Here is a 26,259-nt window from a genome sequence, read left to right on the forward strand (position 1 = left end):
TTCAGGCCTCATTTTCCCCAAAACTGACGAATTCATGTTTCAGAACGGCAGTTTTCTCTAAGCAACAATAGAATAATTGTCTCATTTTTGTTTGGGACCGTTATTAATTATGCTTTGGGGAATTAGGGCGAGGAAATCATGCAGGAAACCGCCGTAAGGGAGCAAGGTGGCTTGTCACGTTGCTGTACAAAGAACGCTTCAGAACATTGTATGACTTTTTGTTTTCTTAAAATGTAGCCTTGTTTCGTTTTGATTCCGTGATTATAAAATATCCTTTTTTGGCTTGCCGCACAAAGACTTGTTTCAGTTTAGTTTCCTTTAAGTCATAGAAGTATATTAGGCTTCTTCTCACGCGAACATTTTAGTTTTAAGGAGTTGTCCCTGGAGCAAAGAGGAGTTTTATAGGAGTCTTTCGGAGTTTTTTGACAACTTGGCATGGAGTTTTCTCATCCCCGGAGCCAAGATCAGACGTAAGTCGCGATCATGAAGTTTCTATCAGTTTTTAGTTGTGTTTCCTATCGTCAGATTTGTAATCTAGCTCGTTTCCTTAGCTTAGAAAAATCGTGTATTCCTTTTTAGTTTTCACCGCTAGTGTTGTAACAAGTCGGCTAGCCCGTTTACATTATTTTAGTCCAATAAAAGTGTGTAAGAGTCTGCTGTCCGTCCTGTACTTCACTATGGTTGACCTGGCGAATCCAATTACGCCACACCCCGTGTCTGCCGTGGGGAACGCGACACGGCTCCTATAGTGATTGGGTTGATGGAGGAGGCGAACGGGAGGGAGAGTGTTTCAAAAGATGTGACTAAAAATCTTTATTACAATAATCTTTTGTTTTTATTGCCCCGTGAGTATTAAATAGTAAAATACTAATTTATCACAAACAACTCAAACTTACAACGAGAAACTCTTTCTTTTTGGGGCAAGAAAAAATATGTTCATGCACTTGGAGGTCGGACAGTTGATCCTCACTTCTTTCAAGATTCCTAGGGAATGGAAACTTTTGGTCCATCCTGCAAACTAAATTATGCACATTTCAAAGTCTTCCCTATTGGGAACTGGGGACGTGTGCACCATTTTAGAGATAGCATCAAAGGACAGGCTTTCATTTTCATTCCATTTGCTTGCTCTCTACCCAGAATTTGAAGATGATCATGCTCCTAAACAGAAAAAACATGTTGTAAATTAATTGGCATTTGATATAGTGTGGTATGAACATGCTTTATAGCGTCAGGATAATTGAATGGAGATGGAGGTTTGACTGTAGATGCCGAGTTTCTTTAGAGTTAACGTTTTTATGATCTTTACTCGTTAGAATATATAGGGCCGGTCAAAGAAATAGAGAGGGGCGGAAAATATGGATTAGACTGGATTGGGAGGATAAGGTTTTGTTTAAAAAGCCTTCCCTAATTTCGGGCACTCGAAAGTTTTTTTACCTTGACAGGTGTAAGTATGCTGACCGTCACATATTGGTGTTCGAAGCTTGAATATCTGAAAAACATGTGAACCAAAAGCATAGGAGGCAATAACGAAGCACGAACTTTATGACTTCAAACGGAAACTGGAAAAACCAAAACGACAAAAACCTGGCACTGAGATGAATGCCGTTGCCATTTCTTTTTACCATATTGTTAAACATGCTAACGGTACGTAGCTCTCCTTCGCTCATCACTGTCGTTTTAATAGCAAAGGCTACTTGATATCATTTGAGCGATAGTTATCTTATGGTTGACCTACCTCAAAGCCCGGGGTTTTCGAAAGCTGGAAAACGCTATCCAATGGAAACAGTCCTTTTCTAAGGCTGGATTAGTGTTAAGATCTAATATTAGTTATACCTTTGAACTTCTCGACATGCAAGTCTTTAAGTACACTAGGTGATATGGCTGTTCCCAAACTATGGAACAATCTTCTAGATTTTATCAGAATTTTTTATGATTCAAATAGTTTTGTTAAAAATTCTCTTAAAACGCATTTGTTTAAGAGGGCGTTCCTTACCTAATTATCACGACTATAATTATTTTAATTAGACTTTGTACATAGTAGACCGAGTTGCTTATTAACAATCATTATCTTACTTAATATTATTACTAGTATTATTACTGCAGTGCATAATTTTAATCACTCAGTTCAGTTTAGATTGTTGTAATTGGCTAGTTCTTCACTTAGACTGATTATAATGGCAGCTGAAAATGGAAAATTGATATCAGGGCAATAAGAATTAATAAATATTATTAAAGATTATTTTTTAATTGTGCAAGAACTTGCATCGTCTCCTTTACTTTTTGGGTAACAGTCAGTTGGCATGAAACTGATTGATTTTAAACGTTCTTCTCAGTGAGAGCTACTATATATATGAACTTCATATATTTCATTGTATCTACTATATCACTGTCTTGTAGAGTCACAACAACAATTCCAGCTCTGCTGCCCTGCAGTGCCCTGCTTTGCCCTGCTCTTAAGAATATCCAATACAGTTAGTCATTCTCATTTAATTTAACAAAATAAAATAAATAGCATGAAAAGGAAAAGTACACGAGTGATATACGACAGGTCTGAGATATCGCCATTTATGTGACATATCTGAGATGTGGACTTGTTATGAGGGTGTGATATTTCTGTTATAAGATATGGATTTCATATCTAAGATCTGAAATATCATCTGATATCACAGATTTGAGATATGGATTTTATATCACAGATCTGAGATATGTTTGTTAAATCACAGATCTGAGATAATGTGTGTAATACCCACAGATTTGCGATATGGCTGATATATCTTGGGTCTGAGACTTGCATTTCATATCACGGATTTGAGATAAGAGTTCTGTTTTATCACAGATCCGGGAAACGAGTTTTAAAATCACAGATCTAAGATACAATTGTTGTATCAGTATATCTGAGGTATGAATGCTATACCACAGATTAAAAACTGATGCAGGTGTTATGCCGCAGGTCTAGGGTATGTAGATTGTACCATAGATCTAAGGCGATGGTGTTATGCCACAAAGGTCCGGTTTGGGAATGTTGATGATACCAAATTGACAGAGTAAAGCATAAATTTGCACTTCGGAGTTTTGATCTACATTGACTAAAGAAACTAGATTATTATCCCCACTTGCGTGTCAAAAGGCTTGTTAACTTAAACTTGAGAGAATACATTTTGGAGATGAACATAGGCGATTGAATTTTTAAGATAATGAAAATAATATTAAAGAAACTCTTAACGACGGCGAAAGTGTGACACAAAAATTGTGTAATGACATGGTATATATGATAACGATAAAACGTTGAAAATTAACTAGACACTGTGAAATATACGATGATAGCCATAGCGACGACAATAACGATAATGTAATGACAGCTATAAAGATAACAGTATTTTTAACCATCAACTCATAGACAAAAATACAACGAAAATAATGATAACAGTGATGGTAATGATAACGATAAACTTTGGAAGATGTTTCCAGGAATCAACGCGAAACAGTGCATACTTATTTGACCCGGATCGATCCTCTCACCTGCTGAACAATCACGTGACATTCGTGTCTCTTCACAAGTGCATTGGTTTGGTCCAGTGCAGGTGCCATGATTTGAACAGTTGTTTACCAATCCACAGGTCACTGGGTTAAGACGCAAAATAATAATAAAAAAATGAATAGTTTTAGTTATCATATAGGAGAATTCATTACTTGACGAGGGAATTTCACATTAAATTCCACGCGTAAAGCGATGTCACACGAATCGCTTCGCGATTCGTGCGATATCGGTTTTCAAGTGCAATTTAACGCGGAATTCACGAGTCAAGTTATGAATTTTCCTTGAATCGCATAATTGAATAAAATTGAGAAAAAAAAAAAGACAACAGCATTACCTATAGTTGTTACTTATAGTTGTTCGCAGTTACTACTTTTCAACTTTGGAACAGCTTAAGCCTAGATCTCAGAAATGCAGTCTCACTAGAATCCTTCAAGAATAATTATCGAAATATCTCCTTCAAAAAGCAGCAGGAATTACATCATTTCATAATTTAGTCATTTTCTGTATATATTTCTCTAGCCATATCACTAGCTTTTACATTTGTTTATATTGATGTAGAACTTCTATATTTCCTTAGTTTTATCTTTTTTGTACTTTGACTTTGTATATTTAGAATTTTAATTTCAGATGGAGGGCCACAAGTTTAATAGTTTCTGTAACTATTCCGTGCTACCCTCTTGAAATAAAGTGTATTATTATTATTATTATGTATACGTAGCCTCGTTTTCAACTCGTAATTCCACACCAAATATCTCGCTTCCCTAACCAATCAGAATGCGAGATTTTATTCAATAATGCGATTCTAATGATGATAACTAAAAGCATTTTTCAGATCAAAGACGGTATTTGACTAACTGCGCACCCACCCCTCCCTTCTCCTAAACCAACATTAAACCTAACTTGTTAGCAGTTGACTGTTGTTGGGTTGAGGGGGGGAGGAGAGGAGTACAGTAGGGTGTGCATTTGCTCAAATACTTTCATTGCTTTCATTTTTATTACCAGTAAACTTGTTTATCCCTTTCATCGATCGTGGGGCAACAAAAGAACTGTAAATGTGAACGTTTTGTATTTATCTTACCTTCAGAGCAGTTCATTCCTAGGGACCCGACGTGGCATGAGCAGATATTAGGTCCAATACAGTCACCACGATCAGAACAGTTATTTCGAAATTCACAGGAAGCTGAAATGAAAAAGAAAAACAAAGAAAAGAAAACGACTGGTCAAAGATTCATCTATAAAGAGGACGAGGAATGATAATTTTGAAACATAATTGATTTTGATTTAGTCACAGAAGATATATAACGTGCAAATCATCACGGATGACCAACATACAGAAGCTCATTAAATCTCCCCTCCCCCTTCTCCTACAAAATAACGACACACCCTGAAGTGAAGAGTACCTCTTTCCAACGAGAATATTTGCATCCCTCCAGCTCATTGCAAAATAGATACTGCGCATGTCAGAGCGGCGACCAGAGACATGAGCATCTGCGCAACAGTATCTGTCGGCTCGGTAACGGCAGCGTTCTAATCTTTCCTTTCGTGCACGGGTTCAAAGTACAATTTGACAGTTCATTTCATTTGTTCATTAGAAGGCGGAAAATCAAAGAGTCATGCGACTTATTCCAACTAATTTTTTGTGGGAGAACTGAAGGAAACCTTTACATTGTGAGAACGATACATGCTTTGCTTTTTCAGAGGGCCAGGAAGCGTGCGAAACATTCCGGGAAATAATCAGCCTTCAGAGAGGGTTTAATCCCAATTAATATCTATGAACTTATTACTAATTAAGAAAAATAAAACGTTACCATGTGAACACCCGACACTTTTGTATCCATCTTCACAAGCACAAACATTAGGACCCGTACAGTTTCCTCTCCTGGAGCAATGATTAACTTCTTCGCAGGACACTATTGTTGTTGAAAACGTGAGAGTATACAGATAAATAAAGTTAAGAGATATTAAAATGAAACGATGCGGTAAAAAAAAAACAAAACAAAAAGAAACCAGGAGCACGAGAACGAGAGAAAATACGACCGCTGAACAATCACAAATAGGAAACCAACCCATTGAGCAATCTGAGGATCCTTTGAATCCACTATTACAATCGCAAGTGTTTACTTCTATGCAATTTCCATGCTTGGAACAATTGTTGACTGCCTCGCAAGTCACTGAAAATAACAAAAACATGTTGGATCTTCAATTTTTCAGGGACAAAGAAGCAAGTTTACTATAGATTATCTTTTGGCCATAACGATATCTTTGCAATTTCTACCAGCAAGGAGACGGATCCAGTCCGCTTATAATTAGTTTTTCTTTAAGTCCGCTGAGAGGTGTTTTCTTTAGTTAGAAGCCCTGCGCCTGCTCCGAGCTCAACCCTCGACTTGCCACCCACACACGAGTCGCAGCTTGTATGGTCAAGTTTAATTCGATTACCCCTACTAACTCGATTTTCTGAATGTCTGTCCCTCATCCAGTAAATCAAAAGGGGGAATTCAATCAAGGCCCAATCCCCGAAAACCTGAAAAGTCATTAACCCGCAGTCATGTATGGAAGTAATTTAGAACAGGCCCATCTTATAGTGGTTTTCCGACAACTGTTAAAAATCTTGATCTCATAAGACTTACCACAGAATGTAACATTAACGTCAACCGTTTGGTTTGCTTGGTTTCCATTGGATCTTTCTTCTGAAATGGCAATTATTCTTAAAACAAATGGTTTTAAAGTCTCGTTTATTGAAATAAACCAACGGGGCGCATCTTGAGTGATTGTATTATTACTTCCATTCACCAAATTTGTGCCATTCTTGTGAACCAGTCGATAACCCGTCGGTAAACCCGAAAAAACAAGTGTTAGATTTTCCGATCCATCTTGATCATTCAGATGGGCTTCTACGAAGACTGGGATAACCTTATCGCTGCTATTCCAATGTTGACACGGCACATTGACGTTCAGAAATGGAACATCTGCAATGGCTGTAATGTTTATTTCAATTTGTCTCGAGACTGCTTTTGTTTTTAAGGGGGTGGAAGCTATTGCCGTAAGATTAAACCTCACAAGTCCGGAGAAATCTTTCCTGGGTGTCATCCAAATGTCGCCAAATTCTGCAGGCTCTAACACAACACTATGACCACTCCTGTTTCCTTTACTAAAAGCGAATCCTTCGGGTATTTCATGGAGTACGAGTTTCAGGTTGAAACTTCCACTGTGGCTGCTGGTGTCAAAATCCGGAACAAAAGCAGAGAAATATAAATGAGAGCGCACGTCCTCGCTTGTATCACTGTACATGGAGTTGATTATCGGGGTTTCAAAGCGAAGAGGATAATCTGCAAATGAATTAAAAACACCATCAAACTCACTGCATGGACTAATTGATGTTAAGTCTATAAGGGCCATCCTAATTAATACGATTATAATCATTATGATTATCATCATCAAAAAACAATCGCTAACCAGTGAATAAATGTATCAACGATTTCATTTATTTCATATTAAACAAACTCATTCCAACGATTACTGCTATTAATAATACTTACCAAGTGAGCAGTTGACGCCATAAAATCCCATTTGACAAACACAGAAATTCAAAACAGAACAGTTTCCATGGCCGGAGCAGTTGTTTAGGCGTTCACACGATGCTGCGGTGAAAATGAAAAAATATTTTAAAAAAAATGGTATAAAATTGAATGTAATGTAATTCAATACACGTGAATTATCAGTTTAACATGATTACTAATCAATTTAAAGTAAATAGTAAACTTGCTCAACTTGATACAACAGGCGGAGTGCGATAGAGGTCAAAGGATGACATGCTGATTGTTGTTTAGAATTTAATACATAAGTAGCCAAAAATTTTGAGCAAAAATATGAAAAAATGTTGGAAAAAAAGCATTGTACGATTGACGAAAAACAGCGAGGCGGTAAACAAGCGTAAAAACTGTTACACGAAACTATTTAATTATTAACTGTGCTAACCAGGCCCTCCTCGGTCGCTGCCCCAAAGCAATGGAATGATATTCCCTTGGACATTAAATTAAGTCGATCAGTTGACGTCTTTAAATCTAGATTGGAAACTTATCTTTTCAGGCTTGCTTTAAATTGTTTTTGTCTTGGTAAGATTGTTAGTTAGATATTTTTTAGATTTTAAAGCGATATAGAGCTTTTGTATATACCGCAATAGAAATAAAGTTGTATATGAGCACGATCCTTCGCAGTAAAGCACTATTTGAGCAATAGTGAAAATCAGACCTGAAAAAAAAAAAAAAAAAAAAAAAAAAAATTTCAGGCCTGTACGGGATTCGAACCACTGACCTCTGCGATACTAGTGCAGCGCTCTACCAATTGAGCTAACAAGCCAACTGGGAGCAGGCCATCAAATTAATTCGACATAAACCCGTAGATGATAAATCAAACAACAATCTACGGGTTTATGTCGAATTAATTTGATGGCCTGCTCCCAGTTGGCTTGTTAGCTCAATTGGTAGAGCGCTGCACTAGTATCGCAGAGGTCAGTGGTTCGAATCCCGTACAGGCCTGAAATTTTTTTCAGGTCTGATTTTCACTATTGCTCAAATAGTGCTTTACTGCGAAGGATCGTGCTCATATACGTCTCATAACCGCAGTTCACATATATGTTTCATATGTTTGTTGTTGTTTGATTTATCATCTACGGGTTTATGTCGAATTAATTTGATGGCCTGCTCCCAGTTGGCTTGTTAGCTCAATTGGTAGAGCGCTACACTAGTATCGCAGAGGTCAGTGGTTCGAATCCCGTACAGGCCTGAAATTTTTTTCAGGTCTGATTTTCACTATTGCTCAAATAGTGCTTTACTGCGAAGGATCGTGCTCATATACGTCTCATAACCGCAGTTCACACATATGTTTCATATGTTTGTTGTTGTTAGAAATAAAGTTATTGGTATTATTGGTATTGGTAACCAAATATGTTTATCTGACGTATCTCTATTAGGCTCGCAAGATTTTATTAGCTCAAAACTAAAGATTTTATATGCAATGTTTGACTCAATGGTACATACGTGTTGGTAATGAGAAGTCCACTGTGATCGCGCGATTCAACTCCATCAGTTGTCTGTTGCCCACGTGATCAACAGCTAAAGCCAGAAGTGAGTAGGTATTCCCAGGAGGGAGGGATAGGAACACTGTATTCTCGACGACGTCGGACATTAAGGGCAGTAGAAGTTGGTTCTGGGGAAGAACTGTAAGAAAGAACAAAATTGATATCAGAAGCTTTTACTGGGGGAATCCTCCAGGAAAAGAGGAAATCCCGTGATCACTTCATCCTCTCTTGTTCACGAGTATCTCCTTACAAATGCTACTAAAAACACAGAAGACATTTTTGTGGGTTAAAATTCCTGAAAGGGTTTGTGTATTTCTAGTTGCAGACCTGACACTCACGAATCGATACAAACGATTATGATAGATTTACCATTAATAATGGACTTACCATTACCAACTGAGATTTGATAAAACACGTCAACAGATTTCACTCCAGACTCCCCGTCCTGTGTATCAATTTCCAGGGCCAATTTTCCAACCTCCATGACTTCATTTATCACAGAGATATTGGAAGAGGGCATGGAACTGTCAATCTGGACACATACAAAATTAAGAAAAACATGAAAGAATTATACATTGTGTTTCGATTGATCGGACTGTCCGTCCGTATTTTTATATCCGCCACCTCTAGCTTCTCAGGGTGCGGTCCATCCTGCACTAGGGCCAAAACAGTAGAGGTGTAACTGGGGAAGTTACTGAGATGTCACCTTCCCCTTCCCCTCCTCCCCTCTGCTCCTCCCTCCTTCCCCCTCCTCCCCCTCCTCCCCCTCCTTCCCCTCCTCCCCCTCCTTCCCCCTCCTCCCCCTCCTTCCCCCTCCTCCCCCTCCTTCCCCCTCCTCCCCCTCCTCCCCCTCCTCCCCCTCCTTCCCCCTCCTCCCCCTCCTTTCCCCTCCTCCCCCCTCCTTCCCCTTCTCCCCCCTCCTTCCCCCTCCCCCATCAGCCTTAGAACCAGAAAATCAACACACTGTTAGTTTTCCTGGCGTCCCTTTTCCCATCCGGTATTCACATCCCACAACCTCCATAGCTTTATCTTATTCCTTACCGTGTTAAAGATTGGAGGAGTATCAATCGGTTCGTTCTTGTCGAAATAGATGCTCGCCTTAGCATCAATCCTTGCTAGCGATCGCACGTTCTTCTTCAAGCGAACTGTAAAGCTCACATATCCTTGTCCTGTTGTACCATTGTTTGGTGGAAGGAAGCCAGTTAAAGGATCATCGGGAGTCTCGCCTGTAAAAGAGAAAAAAAACTTTGGACGTAAACATTACCATTGGAGTATGTCACCCAATGGCGCTGATGTTAAGCGAGCACACTGAAGGGTTTCATTCCCGGAGTTTGAAAAACAGGTTACAACCACATCGTACAGCGTAAAAAATCCATAAATACCGCAAGATGGGTTTTTAAACCAAATAATTTTAAAAAAGCAATGACCATATATTCGAGTTTCACCAGTCTATATCCAATCTCCTGTTGTCCAATCGCAAGGAAAATTCGAACGCCATACTGAGTGATTTTTCTTCTTTAAAAGTAAACGTATTTTACCCAACGCGAGAAGCGTACTTGCAAAATTTTAATGTCCCGTTTGCTGTCTCTTCCTTTTAAGAAACATAAATAAAAGTTTCATTTTGGCAGAAATCATTGTAATGTCTAGTATTATATGGCTGTGTCTCACAAGGACTGGGAACTACCGAATTCATGAATTTGATTGGCTGAAATCAATATTGAAAGCGGTCTAGATTTTCCCATCTAGACCGGCATGTAGACCGGTCTAAAAAAAAAAGGTACAAAGAATATAAAAAATTGGCATATAAGACACAGCCATATAATAAACATCTTATTAACCGAGCTAGGTCGGTCTGTATGGGAGAATCTTGACCTCGGTCACTGGTACAGACCCCACTGCGTTCGGTCTGTACTGGCGACCTCGGTCAAGATTCTCCCATACAGACCTCCCGCTCGGTTAATAAGGACTAAGTATTAGTGGCAAGCAGTAGATCCTGTTGTCAGGTGAATAACCAGCTACCTGTGAGAGGATCAAGGCTCTGAAACTCCCAGTGTGCTTCACGGGTGAGTACATTTATACTGGCCACCACTCGTACGTAGACCTTTTTCTCTGATACAAAATTTAACGTTTCCTGACAAAACAGCAAATAACATTTCATTATACATATGTTCATATCAACACTTTCGAAATACTAAACTGTGTCAAAAAATGTTCACAAGGGAATGCAGGAAAAATCTTGAATTTAAGTAATGGCTGGATATGTTTAGTCAATTACAAAGTTATGGTCGATGGAAGAGGATTTCAGAGTGCTTCGAAGAGGAGTTGGACCTGTGGCCTTTTGGTGGTTGGTACCTCAAAGTGGCAATAGATCTATTGCAGAGAATTTCTTAATCGAGATAAAACAACCTACGACCAGCTTTCCCGAAGATTACACTCTAAGGTAATATAAGATATTGACCAGAATCAGCAGAGCTAAGTGGTAGATAAAGGCTGATAGTTTCCAAGGAAACTGTTTGGGGCTGCGTCGGTGGGGGGTAACGAAATAATTTGGATATATCAACAAAGTTGAAATGATAAATTGGCCACCGTAACGATTACAAAAGCTGACGTTTCGAGCGTTAGCCCTTCGTCGGAGCGAATAGAGGAATTGTGGGTTGTGTGTGCTTTAAAAGGCAGAAAATGGAGCTACGTTATTGGTGGGAACATGGCAACGAGAAAAACACGAATAAATTAGTGGAATGAAAAGCGTTCGTTGATCCCTGTGGGATTTAGACTACCGGTTTGAAAGATGAGCTTTTGTTCAAGATTTTTACGGCTTTCCGTGCTACCTAAATGTAAAGAAAGACCGCAGATTGTCATATGTTGCTTAGAATGATTAGGTAAATTAAAATGTCTAGCGACTGGTTTCGATGTTTCCTTGTCATTCCTTTCCACGTCGCGAAGGTGTGACCGATTCCTCTATTCGCTCCGACGAAGGGCTAACACTCGAAGCGCCAGCTTTTGTAATTGTTACGGTGGCCAATTTACCATTTCAACTTTGTTGATATATCCAAATTAAGTGGTAGATAAACGAATTGCAGATAATTTCTCAATCTAGATAATCATAAACAGCTTGTCTGGATAAGCTAATATAAATTATTTACCAGAGTCAACACACACCGCTAGTTTTCCTTACCTGAATGAAGGCTACCGACTTGCTTAGCTTCTTAGTAAAGTTGCCGAAGCCAAATCCTGTGATTCTAAATGTGCGAATGTCCAGGTCTTGATCCAATGTGTGCAGGATAATCACGTTCTGCGCAGGTGCGGTTGCATTTGGATCATTCTCAAACCTGATCTTGTAGTTCAGAGGAGTCTTCAAAGAAATAAAGCGTGCGTCTCCATATCCAGGGGGACCAATCATGTCATTCTGTAACACATCAAGGACATATAAAAAAAAATCAATCTTCTCTCATAAGGAAACACCCAGAAAGAGTGAAGACTTGAAAATCAATTTTGAGTTAAGCTACTGAAAAAGCTGACAAAAGGAAAGAAAGCGATTGTATATACAGTATACACCACAACTGCATACGATGACTACGCATCATTTTTTCTGGAGCGCAATCTCGTAAAATCAAAATAATCTTGATCATAAACCCAGTCATTCAAACAGAACGTTGCCTAAATAAGTCTTTGCATGAACAGTATCGGCGAAAGTCTTAGAGGACAACAACTAAGATACGCATTGTTGTAAGGTTATTGATGGTGACCCAGACGATCTACTGTATAGCAACATACATATTGCGACAACAAAGGAAACTTATGTATTTAATATTGGGACAAAAAAAAAACTTTTGTTAATGAATCATCTCACCGGATCCCAGGACCGAACCCAGTCGATTATCTTATTGACGAGGTCTTTTCCCAGCGGTGGAACAAAAATATTTTTAACAGTCTTATCGTAGATATCGTCTACGAAGTTGTCCACTGGTGAATACCCTTCAAAAGAAACGCAGCATTAACATGTGGAAGGAATAATCTCATGGATGATTTGCTGTCGAGTGTAAGAGCATGGGATGCCTCAACACTCATATCAACATGATAAGCGCTTCAATGACTGAACAAAGAAGGGAAACTCCCCGAAGAATTTCTTGCAGTGTACGAAACGGGAAAGATCCGTTCGAAAGGGGCAAAGTTTTAAGCCAGCGGCATACGAGAATTCCTCTGACTATTTTACTACTTTTCAATAGTCGGCTCGCGCTGTCTTTGAGTATATGGGGAGAAAATCATGGCTTCGTCTATCAAAACAGCGTACACTAAATAACAATTACTTTTCTTGGGCTCTTGCATTTAGTTGATGGACGAGTCTTCGATACAACATTATCAAGCATAAACTAAAAATAAAAAGCACTCCTGATCTGCATGATCAAAACTCATTAAAGCTCTCGTGGAAAGTTTCGAAACAGTTTTCCTTAAAGCAGTTACTGGGTGGACAGTAAAATCATTAGTACATCTACCTGTTCTCCATTTTGGTCTCTTCAGAGGTGGTATGGTCGACGAGATCACACTAGTTACACCACTTTCTAACGCCTGTCGCAAGTTTATATTCGAAATACCATTATCAATTCCTTGCTGTAGTACTGAGCTTCCAAAGCTAATTACAAACCCAGCTACGATTTCTGCATAAAGATAAATACATATAGAAATTATTATTATTGTCATCGTCATCATTAACAGGGGCTTATTGCTAAGCAGTCATTCAAATGAAGCATCCCATCCATGGGTCAAATACCACCTATACAGAGAATAAAATGATGGAGTAAGCTACAATCTATACTTAACGTTCTCTTTTTAAGTATCGCCTTTTTATACTTACGTTCTCTTTAAAGTATAGCACTTACGTTGTCTTTTAAAGTATCCAGAGACGAACCCTCCTATGGCGCTTGATACGACTCCTGAAGATGGCAAACAATACTGACTGTAGTGCAATTCAGTCATTCAGCGTTATTGACAATAGTCTGGTCATTAGAGCGCTCTTCGATTGCCGGTAAACCAAAACCAAAGTAATCACAACAACCAATCAGAAGAAAGGAAATTAAATTCAAGAGCCAATTAGAAATAAGAAGAAAAACCGACAAAACTGCCTAAAACGCGGGAAATCGCGGGCGACCGAGTCGTGATTAGTTTTACTTTTGCATCTGATTGGTTGAGAGAGGGGCGGGAATTTTCGGGACCGAACGCAGAGCGAAGTACAGCAGAAGCAAAGCAATCCCGATTTGCTTTCGACATTTAATTGAAAATTGCTCAATTACACGCTTGTCAAATCATAAACATTTTCAAACAGATTTTCACAAAGTCTTTCGCGATGATATGTTAAAGCTATTCACGATACTGGGACTCTGACTTCGTCCTCGAGTCGTTTTTTGTTTTCATTGTCGGGTTAACTTTCCTGCTGCGAATGGTATGTTTGGAAACAGAGAGCGAGAGCCGCTCTGGGGAATATTGGCCCACGGTCGTGGCAGTACAGACCGAGCGCAGCGAGGGCCATACAAAAACAATAGAGGGCCAATATACCCCAGTAAACCCTAGTGGGGCTTCAGGAAGCCAGGTTAGTAAGTAGTTCATTGATATATAACTCTCTGGAAAAAAATATTTATTTTGATTTTTCCAGCTTTCACGCACAACAGTACACAGCTTAGGACCATCTCCGCGGAAACGGTCCGCAAGGCAATATTCTGACCAAATAAGAACCAATCAGAACGCTCGGATATACCACAAGACTACATTGCGGTACAATAAATCTTGGTATTCCGATCAAAATACGGGAGATTTTTTAATGCATTTGTTTACGTACCTCCAGTGGTTACCTTCTGACCAAGTAACTTCTGAGTGGCATAATAAGAAGCAACATTTGTCGATGCACCAATTATTGCTCCCGGGGCTCCAGCGGCTAGAACGGCAAAGGGAATAACTTTTCCTCGAGGATCTTTCAGCATGATAGGATTGTTGGCTGCGTACGAGTATAGATTGATACTTTTTCCTGAAAAACCTGAAATAAAAAAACAGACACCGTGTAATCAAATGGATTTTTTTTTCAGAATTCTTAGCCTTTTAATGATATTGAAGACCTTCAAGTCTGGTTCTCTAACATCTCTACCAGAGTAGTTTGAAAGGCTTCGTTCAAGTTTCTGCTTTGATCATTCAGCTAAAATGTTTCACGTTGATAAACACGAATAGTTTTACTGGAGAAATCCATACCAAGTGGGTCGAAGCTAAGAAATCTTCCAAGCTGTGCATCATAGTGCCTGAACCGCATCCAGTATATATCTCTTAGTTCACGATCAGCGGTCACTCCCCATTGACCAACGAACGTGAAGTCCTGGGGCAACTCTTCATAGACTTCTAATATCCTACCAAACGGGTCATAACTGTACCGATTAACTAGATCACCTCTGGGACCCAGTACTCCTACGACAGACCTGCAAAAGGGAGTAGATGTGTCGCAATATAAAAGAAATTCATAGCGTTATGTTTCCCATTGTCAGTAACATACTTGGCTGGCTTTTTTCATTGCCAGAGAGCAGGGTAGCAGGCAGTACAGAAGCAGATTCAGTTCTACGCCTACAACTGAAGGAAATTTTCAAATAACAATGAACCTTTTACACCTTGATAAAACTTACCCCTGCGCGTCAAACTCATAATAATATAGATTTCCATCCGTGTCCATCAAAGCAACTAATCCAAGATCTTGGCAGTGAATAAAATATGTCACATTTTCACCGGTAATCTGCCAAAAAAAAGTTACCATTTACCGTGAAACTCAGAAATACATTCACACCTAAAAAGAAAAAAACGGAAGTGGTAATGTGACAAGAAAAACCAGCCAATCAAGTAATTTGTTTTAATGTCCTGATCCCCAATTGAGTCGGCCAGAACAGAATAAACCGGCATTCGATCCCGAAAAATTTCAAGTGTCCTTGAAAACTTTAACCTAATTTTTCTCGTCTGTCATTAAAACCCATGTTAATCTTCTTAATCCTCAACCATCGTTGCTTCTTTTTGGTTGATTAAAAATTCGTCAGTGTTTTCTGCCCTATCAAAAGTTTATTTGAAGATGTTTTCCAATTCAAGTCAATTCTATGTGACGATGCGCTCTCAGTGGCTCTAATTTCGCGACGTAATTTTCTTTATACGCGTACCATAAGCCGATTGTTAACTTTAAATATCTAGCTGGATGTTGTGATCAGCGCAATTTTATGAAATCTTTTACCTGGCCAACAATATCAGCTCCAGGATTCCCAAAAGGATCAATTATATATTGCACTTCATTTTGGCCGCATGTTTTCTTGTACAAGTTTCCAAAGCTGTCATACGCATAGTTGCACCTGCAGTAACAACAACATTGAGTCAAATTTCTGGGAATGGTTTTTTGCATACGGCTGGGAACAAACTTCAGTAGCTGCCTATTTACTGGCCAGAAGTAAAGTATTGTGATAAACAATTCTGGAAAACTCTAACAAAATAATGTCAAGGAGTAGCACCGATGATATCACGATTATTCTCTCTCTCTGAATTCTTTTATTTTCTATTCATCCCCTTTTAGAGAAAAGAGATCATTAGGGAGGAGTGGATGGGTGGGTCCTACAGTCGCATCTTACTGGCACTTAGCATTCCAGGTTGTTGTTTGAATTACTATAGATTATCACACCTTTCCCTAACAAACAGAGGGGGGGGGGGGAGCATACACCTAAGGAGGTTCCACCCTTCTGAGGTTCGCGCTTGAATAACGTTTACAATCAACGAAAGTAAAAATTTGGCTCCTTTTTTGGTCAATTTTCATACCTTTTGTTCGGAGTTTCAGCTTGCAGTAACATATTTTCAGTACTAAACTTGAATTTGACACTGTCATTCCGTAGATCTCTATTTGTCTTTTCCGCCACATTTCCATCCATGTCATACTTGATCTCATAATTTCCTACTGAAGTGTACTGGTTGATTTCATTGACAGAATATAAAGTCTTGTTACCAGGCTCTTCTGAAACCTGCTCTAGATTTTTTCGTTTATCGTAGGTGTATCGAACAATTTTACCGTGTGGATATTTTGCCTCTATTAGCTGCGATGCTGCGTCGTATTTGTACCGCCAGATACCAGATGTTGTATTTTCCTGAATTATTCGTCCTTTATTGTCGTAATTGTACTCAAAGGAAGAGGAGATGCTGCCATTTGGGAAATAATTTACTAAACGAGACAGCTTTGAATTAACTGGATCTAACTTGTACTCAGAATAACCTCCGTTTCCAAGGACACGTTTAGATAACATCCCTTGTGAGTTGTACTCCAGTCTCAGCAGAACGTCTGCCGTGCCCCTTGAGTCTACGCGAACCACTTCCGATAACCGGTTAAGCTGGTCATACTTGTACACCATGTTTAACCCGGACACTTTTAGCCCCACGCGACGTTGGAATTCATTGTACTTGTAAGTGATGCTTTGACGGTTTGGATACGAGACACTAGTTGGTCTGTTTTCACCGTCATAAGCAACATCGATCGTACCGATGCCATTCATTGCTTGGACAATATTACCGTCGCTATCATGTAAGAAATACGAAGAGCTGAGATCATCGACATCTTTTTTGACCTGCATTCATAGATAGAGGGATAAACAGAGAGAAGGGATCAACAGAAAAATCAACATATTCCTCCAGGCATACCCTTACACAACGACTTTTTAAACGAGCCCAGTTCTTGGCAGGGAGAAAAATTACTACTCTTACCATCACATATGACCTCTCAAAAAAAAAAAAAAAGAAAGCTAACTACAAGCATTCTAAATCAAGTCGGGATGATACGATGAGATCCCCATTGAAGTACCTATTTGATACTTCATATGTGATAGCCACAAGTACTGATTTTACGTGTTTACTTGAGCAAATGCCACAACAGTCCGATTCGTGTTTATCAAGTGATTTCTTTCATCTAACGAGTTTACTGGATATTTTCGTCATAAACTGAATATTGCTGAATTTACAACCAGGCTCTAGAAATAGTCAAGTGGCTAAGAGAGAAAACGCTGTTTATCATTGTTTAGCAAAGAACTTCAAACTTACAAGTCGGTTATTTTCATCGTATCCGAACTTGACTTCCTTTCCAGCTCTACCAGTAAACTTCACCAGTCGCCCTTTGTCGTCGTAGTCTGTTAGTTCATTTCTACCATCTGGGTATATGAATTTGATCATTTGAGCCTTGCCATCGTAGATATTCTGATAAACGAAGCCTCCTGGATCCGTCGTGTTCAAGACTTCCCCATTTTTCTGTAAGAGGAATTCTGTATCGTGGCCGTTTGCGTCAATAACTGTCATTATATGTGTCTTTACGTTGTACTTCCTTGTCAACACAATCTGAAAAATTGACAGCATATCCTTGAGACTAACGACTCTAAAATTTTGGTTTCATTGTGGTGTTATCGCCTTGGATGAAAGGTAGTAAATCCCAATGGATGGTACTTTCGATCATGGACTACACGGGGATGCCCTCCCCAGTGAATAGGGCGTTTACGCGAGGCTAATGTCAAATTAGGGCCCGGCGTATGATAAAGAAGTGGAAATTTCTCTCATTTTTTGAGGTGATCACCTATCCTCCGAGACTAAAGGGTCGTTGGTCAAAACGTCATCTTTTTCTCCCTTGTTCAACCGCAATCAATAGTGGCTAGTTTTTCTCTGAGCACTATTACTTGTACTTTAAACATTTTCAGCCCCTCAAATTATCACGAATGTTAAATAAATCCAATACCTGGTCTCCTTGTTTCACAGTTTTAACAACCTCGTCATCATTTTTAAAACTTTCAAAACGTACATCGCCAAGACCAGCACCCTTTATGTCCATCACCTTTCCTTTCTCGTTAAAGAAAAGCTCAGCCGAGTCTCCTTGTGGAAGTCTGGTCACGGTCACCTTTCCATTCCAGTCGTACGAGAAATGTGTTCCGTAGATGAACTTGTTTTCCTTGTTAAAACCTGTGACGTTACTCAGGAGTCCATACTGGTTCCATGAGTACTTGACAGTGGACGAGGTAGGGTAAATAATACTTGTAAGATCGCCGTGAATGTTGTAGGTGTAACGAGTGATTTGTTCACCAACAGTGACTGACAAAAGAGACCCAGTGTCCCAACTGTATGTGTAGAAACTGCGGGTAAAATAATTTAAGACGTTCAATATCGTAGTGTGTCAGAGCATAGTGTATAAATGTAAGTCTGACGCTATCCTTACCTGACCATTCCCCCAATGGGGTTTCCAGGTCAAATACAAACAAATTGAACGCAAAATATGTTAATGAACTTAATGTTTAAAAATCCCAACTGGTCAGAGGTAGAGCAGGTGGCTATATACAAAGTGCAGCTAAAGAGTTGAATTCGGGGCAACCGAGAATAAATCCAATGAGTGGCAGGGTGAGAGGGCTGGGCCAGAATCACTCGGCCACATTGCGCCCGTGGTAATTTACATTCTCGAAAGTTTGACAAGGGAAGGAGAAACATACTTACCATCTCTGTTTTTTACCCGATCCATCTTCAAATTGCGCCTCTCGTACAAGTCCTTTGTCGTTGTATTTCACAGAGATTTTTCCTCCCGACGAATGAGTGAAAGTCGATGATCTGTTTTGTGAATATTCGACGGTGATCGTCTCATTTCCTCTCTGGAGCTCTTTCAGGTTCTTCATGACGGAATCAAAAATATACACGGTAGTGGTGCTGGAGTCGGTGAAACGAACATCTAAGTAGAAAAGGGGAATGATAGGTTAGATAGAAGGCGTGAATGGTATAGAAATATCCAAAGGAATGGCTGTTTTGCTCGCGGCAGCGCAAAGATATTAAGGCCAATAAGTAAATCATCTTAACGAGCCATGGCAAACAAGATTGCATATTCATGACCTCACACAAGTTGAAGACCCCTTCGGCTCTCGTCCTCGTTCTTTTTCTCAACGCTGTGAATCTTGATCACTGAATATCTATCTATATGTAATTTAAGGGAAAAATTGATTTTTTGAGTCTTAGTGTTTTGTGGTGGCATAATTGCAAAAAGTTACGTAACGATCATACAAATCCAAAGAGCAAACGACCCTGACCTGTGTCGTTAACAGAAACTTCCTTTCCATCAAATGACTTGTACAGCCCAGCTGAGTCAGCTTTAAACACCAGCTCTTCACGTAATTGTACAATTTTAATGGTCTCTGGTGTAATTTGTGTGATTTCAGCCTCCCTAATTGAGATAAAGCGGGATTCAATAATAGTTTACCACAATAGGACGAGTAGGGCCAATAGCGATAATTCATGATTAAACAGCGACAATTAAGCTCTGGTTACCTAATCATGGTTTCAGGTCGTGCATTTTCCAGTTTTCATATGATGTGCTAAAAGACCCTCTTTAATATCAATTTCGCTAAGAGGCTGCTTCCTATTAAAGGTCATTAGAAGATTTTTTACTATTTTCTTATTGTTTTTATAACTGTAGTACTGATAACTAGTTCCGGGATCTTCTGATTCTGCGGACGAGAGCAGAATACAACATGCCGGTTTTATATTGACTTTGCGTCCATCACTTTGTGTAACAAATACTACCATCATTCTTATTGATATCCTTACAATATTCATTTAAAGAAACTATCTTTTTTCTTACCACCAAGGTGCAATCCAACCATTACCAAAAACACCCTTTTGTCTTCGTTTTGATATCAGCGGGCTGTAGATTCTTTGTAGCAGCAAAGGCAGGGCCAAATCTTTAGCGGACTGACCTGTTATGTCATCCTCAGATAACAAAGGATCTCCTTAAAAAATACAGATAATAGTTATGAAAAATTTTGAATACACAGTTAAGTTACTCAAACGTACAGAACTGGACATTGGAAAGATTGGCTGAGAATGATTAAAAGGAAGTTAGAAATAGTAATAGTAATCAAAGTTTAATGTCTTTACGTGGGGCATGGTTACCCATATTGCCCAAGCCAGAGGCTTATGTATGAAACGCAAGACAACAACCCACCCATCCCACCCCAGGGGAGGACATCCATCACACAGTAATCTCGTGCGAGGGAAATTAACGTCTCCTACCCCTAACCCTGCAGGAGACGGGACCTCCATTTATTCGTCCCTATCCGAGAAGACTAGAATATCTAAACCATTTCTTGATGTTATAGAAAGGCAGCATATTCTTCTCAATTATTTTAAGACCTTAAGTGTTGGTCCGGCCGGGGCTCGAACCTTCGACCTCCCGCACATCAGTCCAGCGCTCTATCCATTGAGCTAACCGGGAGGCGGTTAGCTCAATAGAAAGTTCAAGCTTTTAGAAAGGACCTACGACTAAATGTTTATCCAGAGTTTTTCTCTGAACTACTTTTCCTTAAGAAAACAATGATCTCTCACCAGTCAGTTTTCCGTTTGCAATATCAAGTTGAAACTGGATAAGATCATTCACCAAGTTGACTCTTCTTCCAGACTTGCTGAGCAAGGTACTGACCGCTGACATCCTTTGTTGGAATGTGGCGGCTGTCTTCCCAACGGAAATAAGGAAGTTATTCCAAACTGGAGCCCACAGTAAACTGCTGAGAAACTCTGGTTTCAGATCTTCACTGCTGTTCAGATAAGGGTGAGCTCTATCATTTTCGTCCAACATTTGAAGACTAAATCTGCTTTGTGTCACTCCGCCTGCGAGAGACTCGAAGTCAAATACCATCTCCCCATAAGCCTTTGGAGGCAAAATGCCGCCTGGGCCTTGAAGAGGTTGAGCTAAAAAGACCACAGTGGAAGAGAATTGGCCCGATGATGCAGCTTTTTGGACAGGGCGAAGTTGAGCTAGGCCACCGACAACACGAACAGCCAATACTGAGCTAACTATATCAGTGTCTCCAACATTTTCATAGGTGACTGTTATCACGCCTGGAGAACCCACAAGCACAGCTTCTGGAAAGTCTACATACGTTTCTAATCGTCCAGCCTCACCACTTGTTATCACCAAAGAACCGGGCAATGTGGCTATTTCTTTTGACTCAGTGTTGACAAGTTTCACATGAAATGTGGTACCAATGGTTAGGTTTCTTGTGGTGAAGGTAGCATACACTTCAATTGAACTCATTCGATACACCTTTACTGCTTCGACAAAGTTATCTTCCGAAGATGCACTCACGAGAAAAGCTTCCAGATGTTGTCCAAACAGGGCCCCTTCTAAGCGCAACGTGGCGTTTCCCAGCGGAGCCACTTGACTAGGGAATACCCGAGCGATTTCAAACTTTGCTATGTGCGAGCACAATCGCGATGGTTGGGTAATCGGCGCAGAGATGGACATATCTTGTCGGCGGGTCATTAGAACGTAGTATTTTCCAAAGACTGTTTCGGAAATGACCACTTCTTGGTCGGCGGACAGGGCAAGCCTTGATCCACCGTCATATTGGTAAGTGGTTGCCGGTTTAGAGTGTCTGACGTAAAGGTCATGGAACGCATCATCATTACTACTATTTATGGAAACAATGAGAGTCTTTCCATCCGGGACATCGTCTATGATGAAAGAAGATTGTTCGTCTGGCTTTAAGGTGACATCTACGCAACCGTCGAGTGGAAGATTTGGAAATGTAACGTTAATATGTTTTGGCCCAACAGCTATGTTATTTTGCAGGTTCTGATCTATAATGTTACCACGGGTTTTCACGAGGCTGCGATATGCGCCCACGGCTGTCAGCGGCAGCTCACTCGTTGAAGAGTATGACGTGTCTCGGTTTGAACCTCCATTGGAGGGTTCCAGGATGACGTATGAACAGATTGGCCGGCCTAACCTAACGTCTTGTATCTGCCATTTATCGTCTTCTGATAAGTAAACGGTATCACATTTATATCCTTCTGTGCGTTGGCTGCCATTGTTTCTTATTCTCCAGTTTACTGTGACATCTGAAAGAAACGGTGGCGATTTGTTCCTTGGTTGATAAAGTAATTATTCTGATCAGAACTTTGGGGAGGAGGGGGGAGGTGAAAGAAAAATAGATGAATGAATCGAAACATGGCTGGGACTGATTACCAACCTGGCTGACTCAGGTTTATCACAGGATATAATCCAGTAAATGGTTAAAACGCAAGAGTGACCCTTGATAGTCTAGCCTGATCGTCCAGGCGAGAATAGTCCTGAGATAGTATTTTATCGGTAGTAGCGATTGTCGTTTCGACAACCCGAGAAGATGTTATTATCAGAATTGAGTAAAGAGTTGTTGTTGGTCGATTTTGTGAGTCTGATCATGTACAGTGATTGATCAGTTTTGCAGTGATTTTATTGACTGTCACTCATTGAGTATGCAACTAATACGTCGTACGTTAAGCTCGCGCACAGAATAAAAATATTAAAGCTAAAAGCCCCAGGGTTTTAATGTTTTAAATGATTCTTACCTTGGCCATAGGAGAATTCTCCACTGGATGAGGAAACAGACACTACCGCCAAGTCACTGCTAAATGTCTTGTTTATCTTTATCAGATGGTAAGCGTCGTTATTCAGTTCATCACTCTCCCATATGGCGCTTTTGCTGTCCACTGACAGTAACAGGTAGTAGTCCGAGTCAAGAGTGTCAAAGGGAATGAAGACCTCAGCGCTCAAGGACACAGTGTCGTTCACGGCGAGATTAGTTGCTCTTACAGTGGCAAGTTTGCGGTCAAATGGGTCGATCAGCACGTCCTGGCTGAGATACAGCGCATTGTACCACGCACCACGTACAGGTGATTCCCCGGAGTTTGTGACGTTGAAAGTGACATTCAGTGGCTGGCCACCACGCGTTTGCACTTTTGAGTTTCCCAGTGAGCCTTGCAGATCTGGTAACAGTCCTACTTTAATAACTATAGGCGTCAGAACAGTTGGTGTCACAGTTGGTAGCGTGACATTAGGCTGTGTGACATTAGGATGCGTGACATTACGCTGCGTGTTATTGATGGGTTCAACAATCTCTGGCCACGGTGTAAAAGGGCTGTGGATGTCTGCAAAGCCATGAATGAAAGCAGAAGAACGAAATCCATGTGGAATTGAAACGTTGATACTTTCTTCATAAAACGAATTAGCTTCCAAGGCTCCTATGTGGGGAATGTCCCTTAATTTCGTTCCTCCCTCGATGACCTCTGTCCGATTTGCATCCTTTTTTCCATAAGCGTAAATCGCATCTGTCCATGATGTTTTCTTCGTTGCAACAAGTCCCTCGTTCTGTACCCGAAACTTGATGGAGAAAGGAACTCCAAGGGTGATCTGGGACGGTAAACTTGAAATAATAGTCAGGATTAACCTAGGTGCCGGGGGAGGTGGAACGTTGAGGACTTCCCTTGAAACACCGATATTATTTGAAGTTCCAGAGACTTCAGAGAAGGTTTTGTTGGAGTTTGTAACTACATGCACGTAAAACTTTCCGATTACGTTTTCGCCAATCTGTAAAGTAGCGGAAAGCTGGTACTCTTGCTGTTCATCTAGTTTAGCAGTAACGGTTTCAGATGCCATGACACGGGCATCTTTGCCATCGATGACGCCTTGTGAGGACGAGAATACTACGCTGTCCACCCAAGATAAAGGCTCGCGCATCCAGCTGCCAAAGTTTGCCACTGACCACAAAACCGTCAAAAAACGACGTTTTTCTTCAAAAACAAAAGATACATCTACAATGGCTAAGTCTGGCAGTGGTTTTGGTAAAATTTCAGCACGAATCCAAGCTAAGTTGTTCACCAGCGCACCTTTTTCAACCACAGAGCCGCCCTCGTTGACTTTCAAAACGAAATAATAAGTTCCAGATGTATCAGATGGTAACTTCATAAATGAAACCTCGGTGTAACTCTGCCCGGGACTTAAAGCTTGTCTGAGGAAGGAGTCAGCAAGTTTTGTCGAGTTATTTTGTACAGTTGGAGAATTTGACAGGTAAACCGCGTCTTGCCAGGGGTTCGCCAGCGTACTTCCTGTGCCATTGTTTTCAACAGTCCACATTAATGATACTTTGGATTCACTCAAAAGGGCTTCCTTAGGGGACAACAAAGTAAAGTTTACTACGACAAAATCCGGCAGAACCTGTGGAAATGTTATATTGCCAGAGGATCTGATATTGCTCTTTACGTTATTTTCTGCGACTGCTCCATACGCGTTAGTTTTAACGAAAATATACCGCTGACCAAAAATATCCCTATTTATGCGTATGGGTCCTGTATTGATGCTGTATCGTTTGCCTGAACCCAGATTGACTCTGTGAGGGAAATCTCCCAACCATATTGCATTACTTTGTGAATATTGAGCCTGCGATGAGATGTAAAGTGAGTCGAACCAAGGTGCTTCGGTTGTTACTCCTTGTCCAGCGTTTTCAACCGAAAAAGAGACACTCAAATAGGCTTGGACGTCGTCAGCGGTTAAAGAAACGTTGACATGCGCGACGGTCAGGTCGGGCAACCTTTGTGTGACATTCACCTGTACGGTTTTCTCGTTGTTATGGTTAAAGATGAATTCAAAAACGTCGTCATCATAATCCGTGTAAACTGTGATGTTGTATTGTCCGGTTGACCAACTAGAAGGAATGAAATAATCCACAGTTCTAACGTACCACGAGGAGGGCGGAAACAATCCCGAAAATCGGGTGACTCCAAGAACTTTATATCTTACTGATGCAGTATTTGTGATGGTCTGAAAATGAAGCAAAACATGTTTTTCAAAATATTTTATCTACGTCAACAAACACACGAAAAAAAAAAAAAAACCCGAAGGGAACCTGTGTGATTTATCATTGATCTTTCCTTCGAACCTTTGTAAGCGATAAATCTGAGTATCCTGAGTATCACTGCTCCTAGTGCGCGAGACCCAACGAAAGCTTTTAGATTCGGGAACAGGAAATCCTCGCTCTGACAACAAAAAGGTCCCCGACACGCCTGGTTATTGGACTTCCTCAGAGCGCCGGCTTTGAATATAATTTTAATTGAAATTTTTTTTTGGAAGATTTAGTTTGGGACGTTAAAATTTATTTCATTGCATCTAAGGTTTGACTAAAGTAACATGAGGCTTTCCTTTAGTTATCAATAAGCAATGAACATGAACCAATCGCTTACGCGAGGCTGTAAGGAATTCGATGAAGCAGAGGAACTCCTCATTATTCCACCAATAGCTTCCTACTCACCATGCGATCTCTCCACCAATAGTTAAAGGGTTCACCGAGGCCTTTGTTCGAAACGTTAAAACGAACCTCCATCACATCTCCTGTGTAGTAATTTTCCAGCGTCGTGATAGAAGTTACAACCAGATCTGGGGGAGGGCTTAAGTGTATTCGCATCGCCTGCAAAAATAAAGCAAGAAATAACCTTTAAATGATTTGCCAGATAACCTTATTTGAGAATTTAACCTTTCTATATCCAAAATTTAGAATTAAAAAAATACTAGCTTCGATTGGACTCGAACCTATTCCTCCAAAATACTATTAGGGCGCTAGTTCCAGAGACTATTTAACAATTATTCCACGTGCGCGCGTTGGATATGAGATGATAGATAGCCAACGAGGCGCATAGCGCCGAGTTGGCTATAATCATCTCATATCCAACAAGCGCGAGTGGAATAATTGTTTTATTAAAAACGTTAAATTAAATTACTAAGTTTTACTAAATTTTTTAGCTCCCTTTTAATTTTAAGCTGACGCGTAGG

General features: G+C 40.2%; 1 protein-coding gene across 1 annotated transcript in view; it reads right to left on the reverse strand.

Annotated features, from left to right (window-relative positions):
* Positions 1-812: 812 nt before the first annotated feature.
* Positions 813-26,259, reverse strand: part of LOC111330000 (uncharacterized) — a 42,185-nt gene continuing 16,738 nt past the window's right edge. The window contains exons 19-46 of the mRNA XM_088727151.1: positions 25,742-25,897; positions 23,007-25,254; positions 21,003-22,517; positions 20,260-20,407; positions 19,709-19,842; positions 19,128-19,356; positions 18,382-18,772; positions 17,700-17,990; positions 16,434-17,230; positions 15,862-15,976; positions 15,272-15,378; positions 14,850-15,070; positions 14,446-14,640; positions 13,493-13,546; positions 13,109-13,270; positions 12,466-12,590; positions 11,791-12,021; positions 10,635-10,746; positions 9,657-9,841; positions 9,003-9,147; positions 8,575-8,754; positions 7,075-7,176; positions 6,166-6,864; positions 5,605-5,709; positions 5,347-5,448; positions 4,617-4,718; positions 1,435-3,621; positions 813-1,158 (exon numbers count right to left, since the gene is read on the reverse strand). Of these exons, the coding sequence (XP_088583277.1) occupies positions 3,392-3,621; positions 4,617-4,718; positions 5,347-5,448; positions 5,605-5,709; positions 6,166-6,864; positions 7,075-7,176; positions 8,575-8,754; positions 9,003-9,147; positions 9,657-9,841; positions 10,635-10,746; positions 11,791-12,021; positions 12,466-12,590; positions 13,109-13,270; positions 13,493-13,546; positions 14,446-14,640; positions 14,850-15,070; positions 15,272-15,378; positions 15,862-15,976; positions 16,434-17,230; positions 17,700-17,990; positions 18,382-18,772; positions 19,128-19,356; positions 19,709-19,842; positions 20,260-20,407; positions 21,003-22,517; positions 23,007-25,254; positions 25,742-25,897 (9,081 nt within the window). The 3' untranslated portion in view covers positions 813-1,158; positions 1,435-3,391. The remainder of the gene's footprint in view (positions 1,159-1,434; positions 3,622-4,616; positions 4,719-5,346; positions 5,449-5,604; positions 5,710-6,165; positions 6,865-7,074; positions 7,177-8,574; positions 8,755-9,002; positions 9,148-9,656; positions 9,842-10,634; positions 10,747-11,790; positions 12,022-12,465; positions 12,591-13,108; positions 13,271-13,492; positions 13,547-14,445; positions 14,641-14,849; positions 15,071-15,271; positions 15,379-15,861; positions 15,977-16,433; positions 17,231-17,699; positions 17,991-18,381; positions 18,773-19,127; positions 19,357-19,708; positions 19,843-20,259; positions 20,408-21,002; positions 22,518-23,006; positions 25,255-25,741; positions 25,898-26,259) is intronic.

This window comes from Stylophora pistillata, chromosome 7, assembly GCF_964205215.1.
Source record: "Stylophora pistillata chromosome 7, jaStyPist1.2, whole genome shotgun sequence".
In the NCBI taxonomy this organism is placed as follows: Eukaryota; Metazoa; Cnidaria; class Anthozoa; order Scleractinia; family Pocilloporidae; genus Stylophora; species Stylophora pistillata.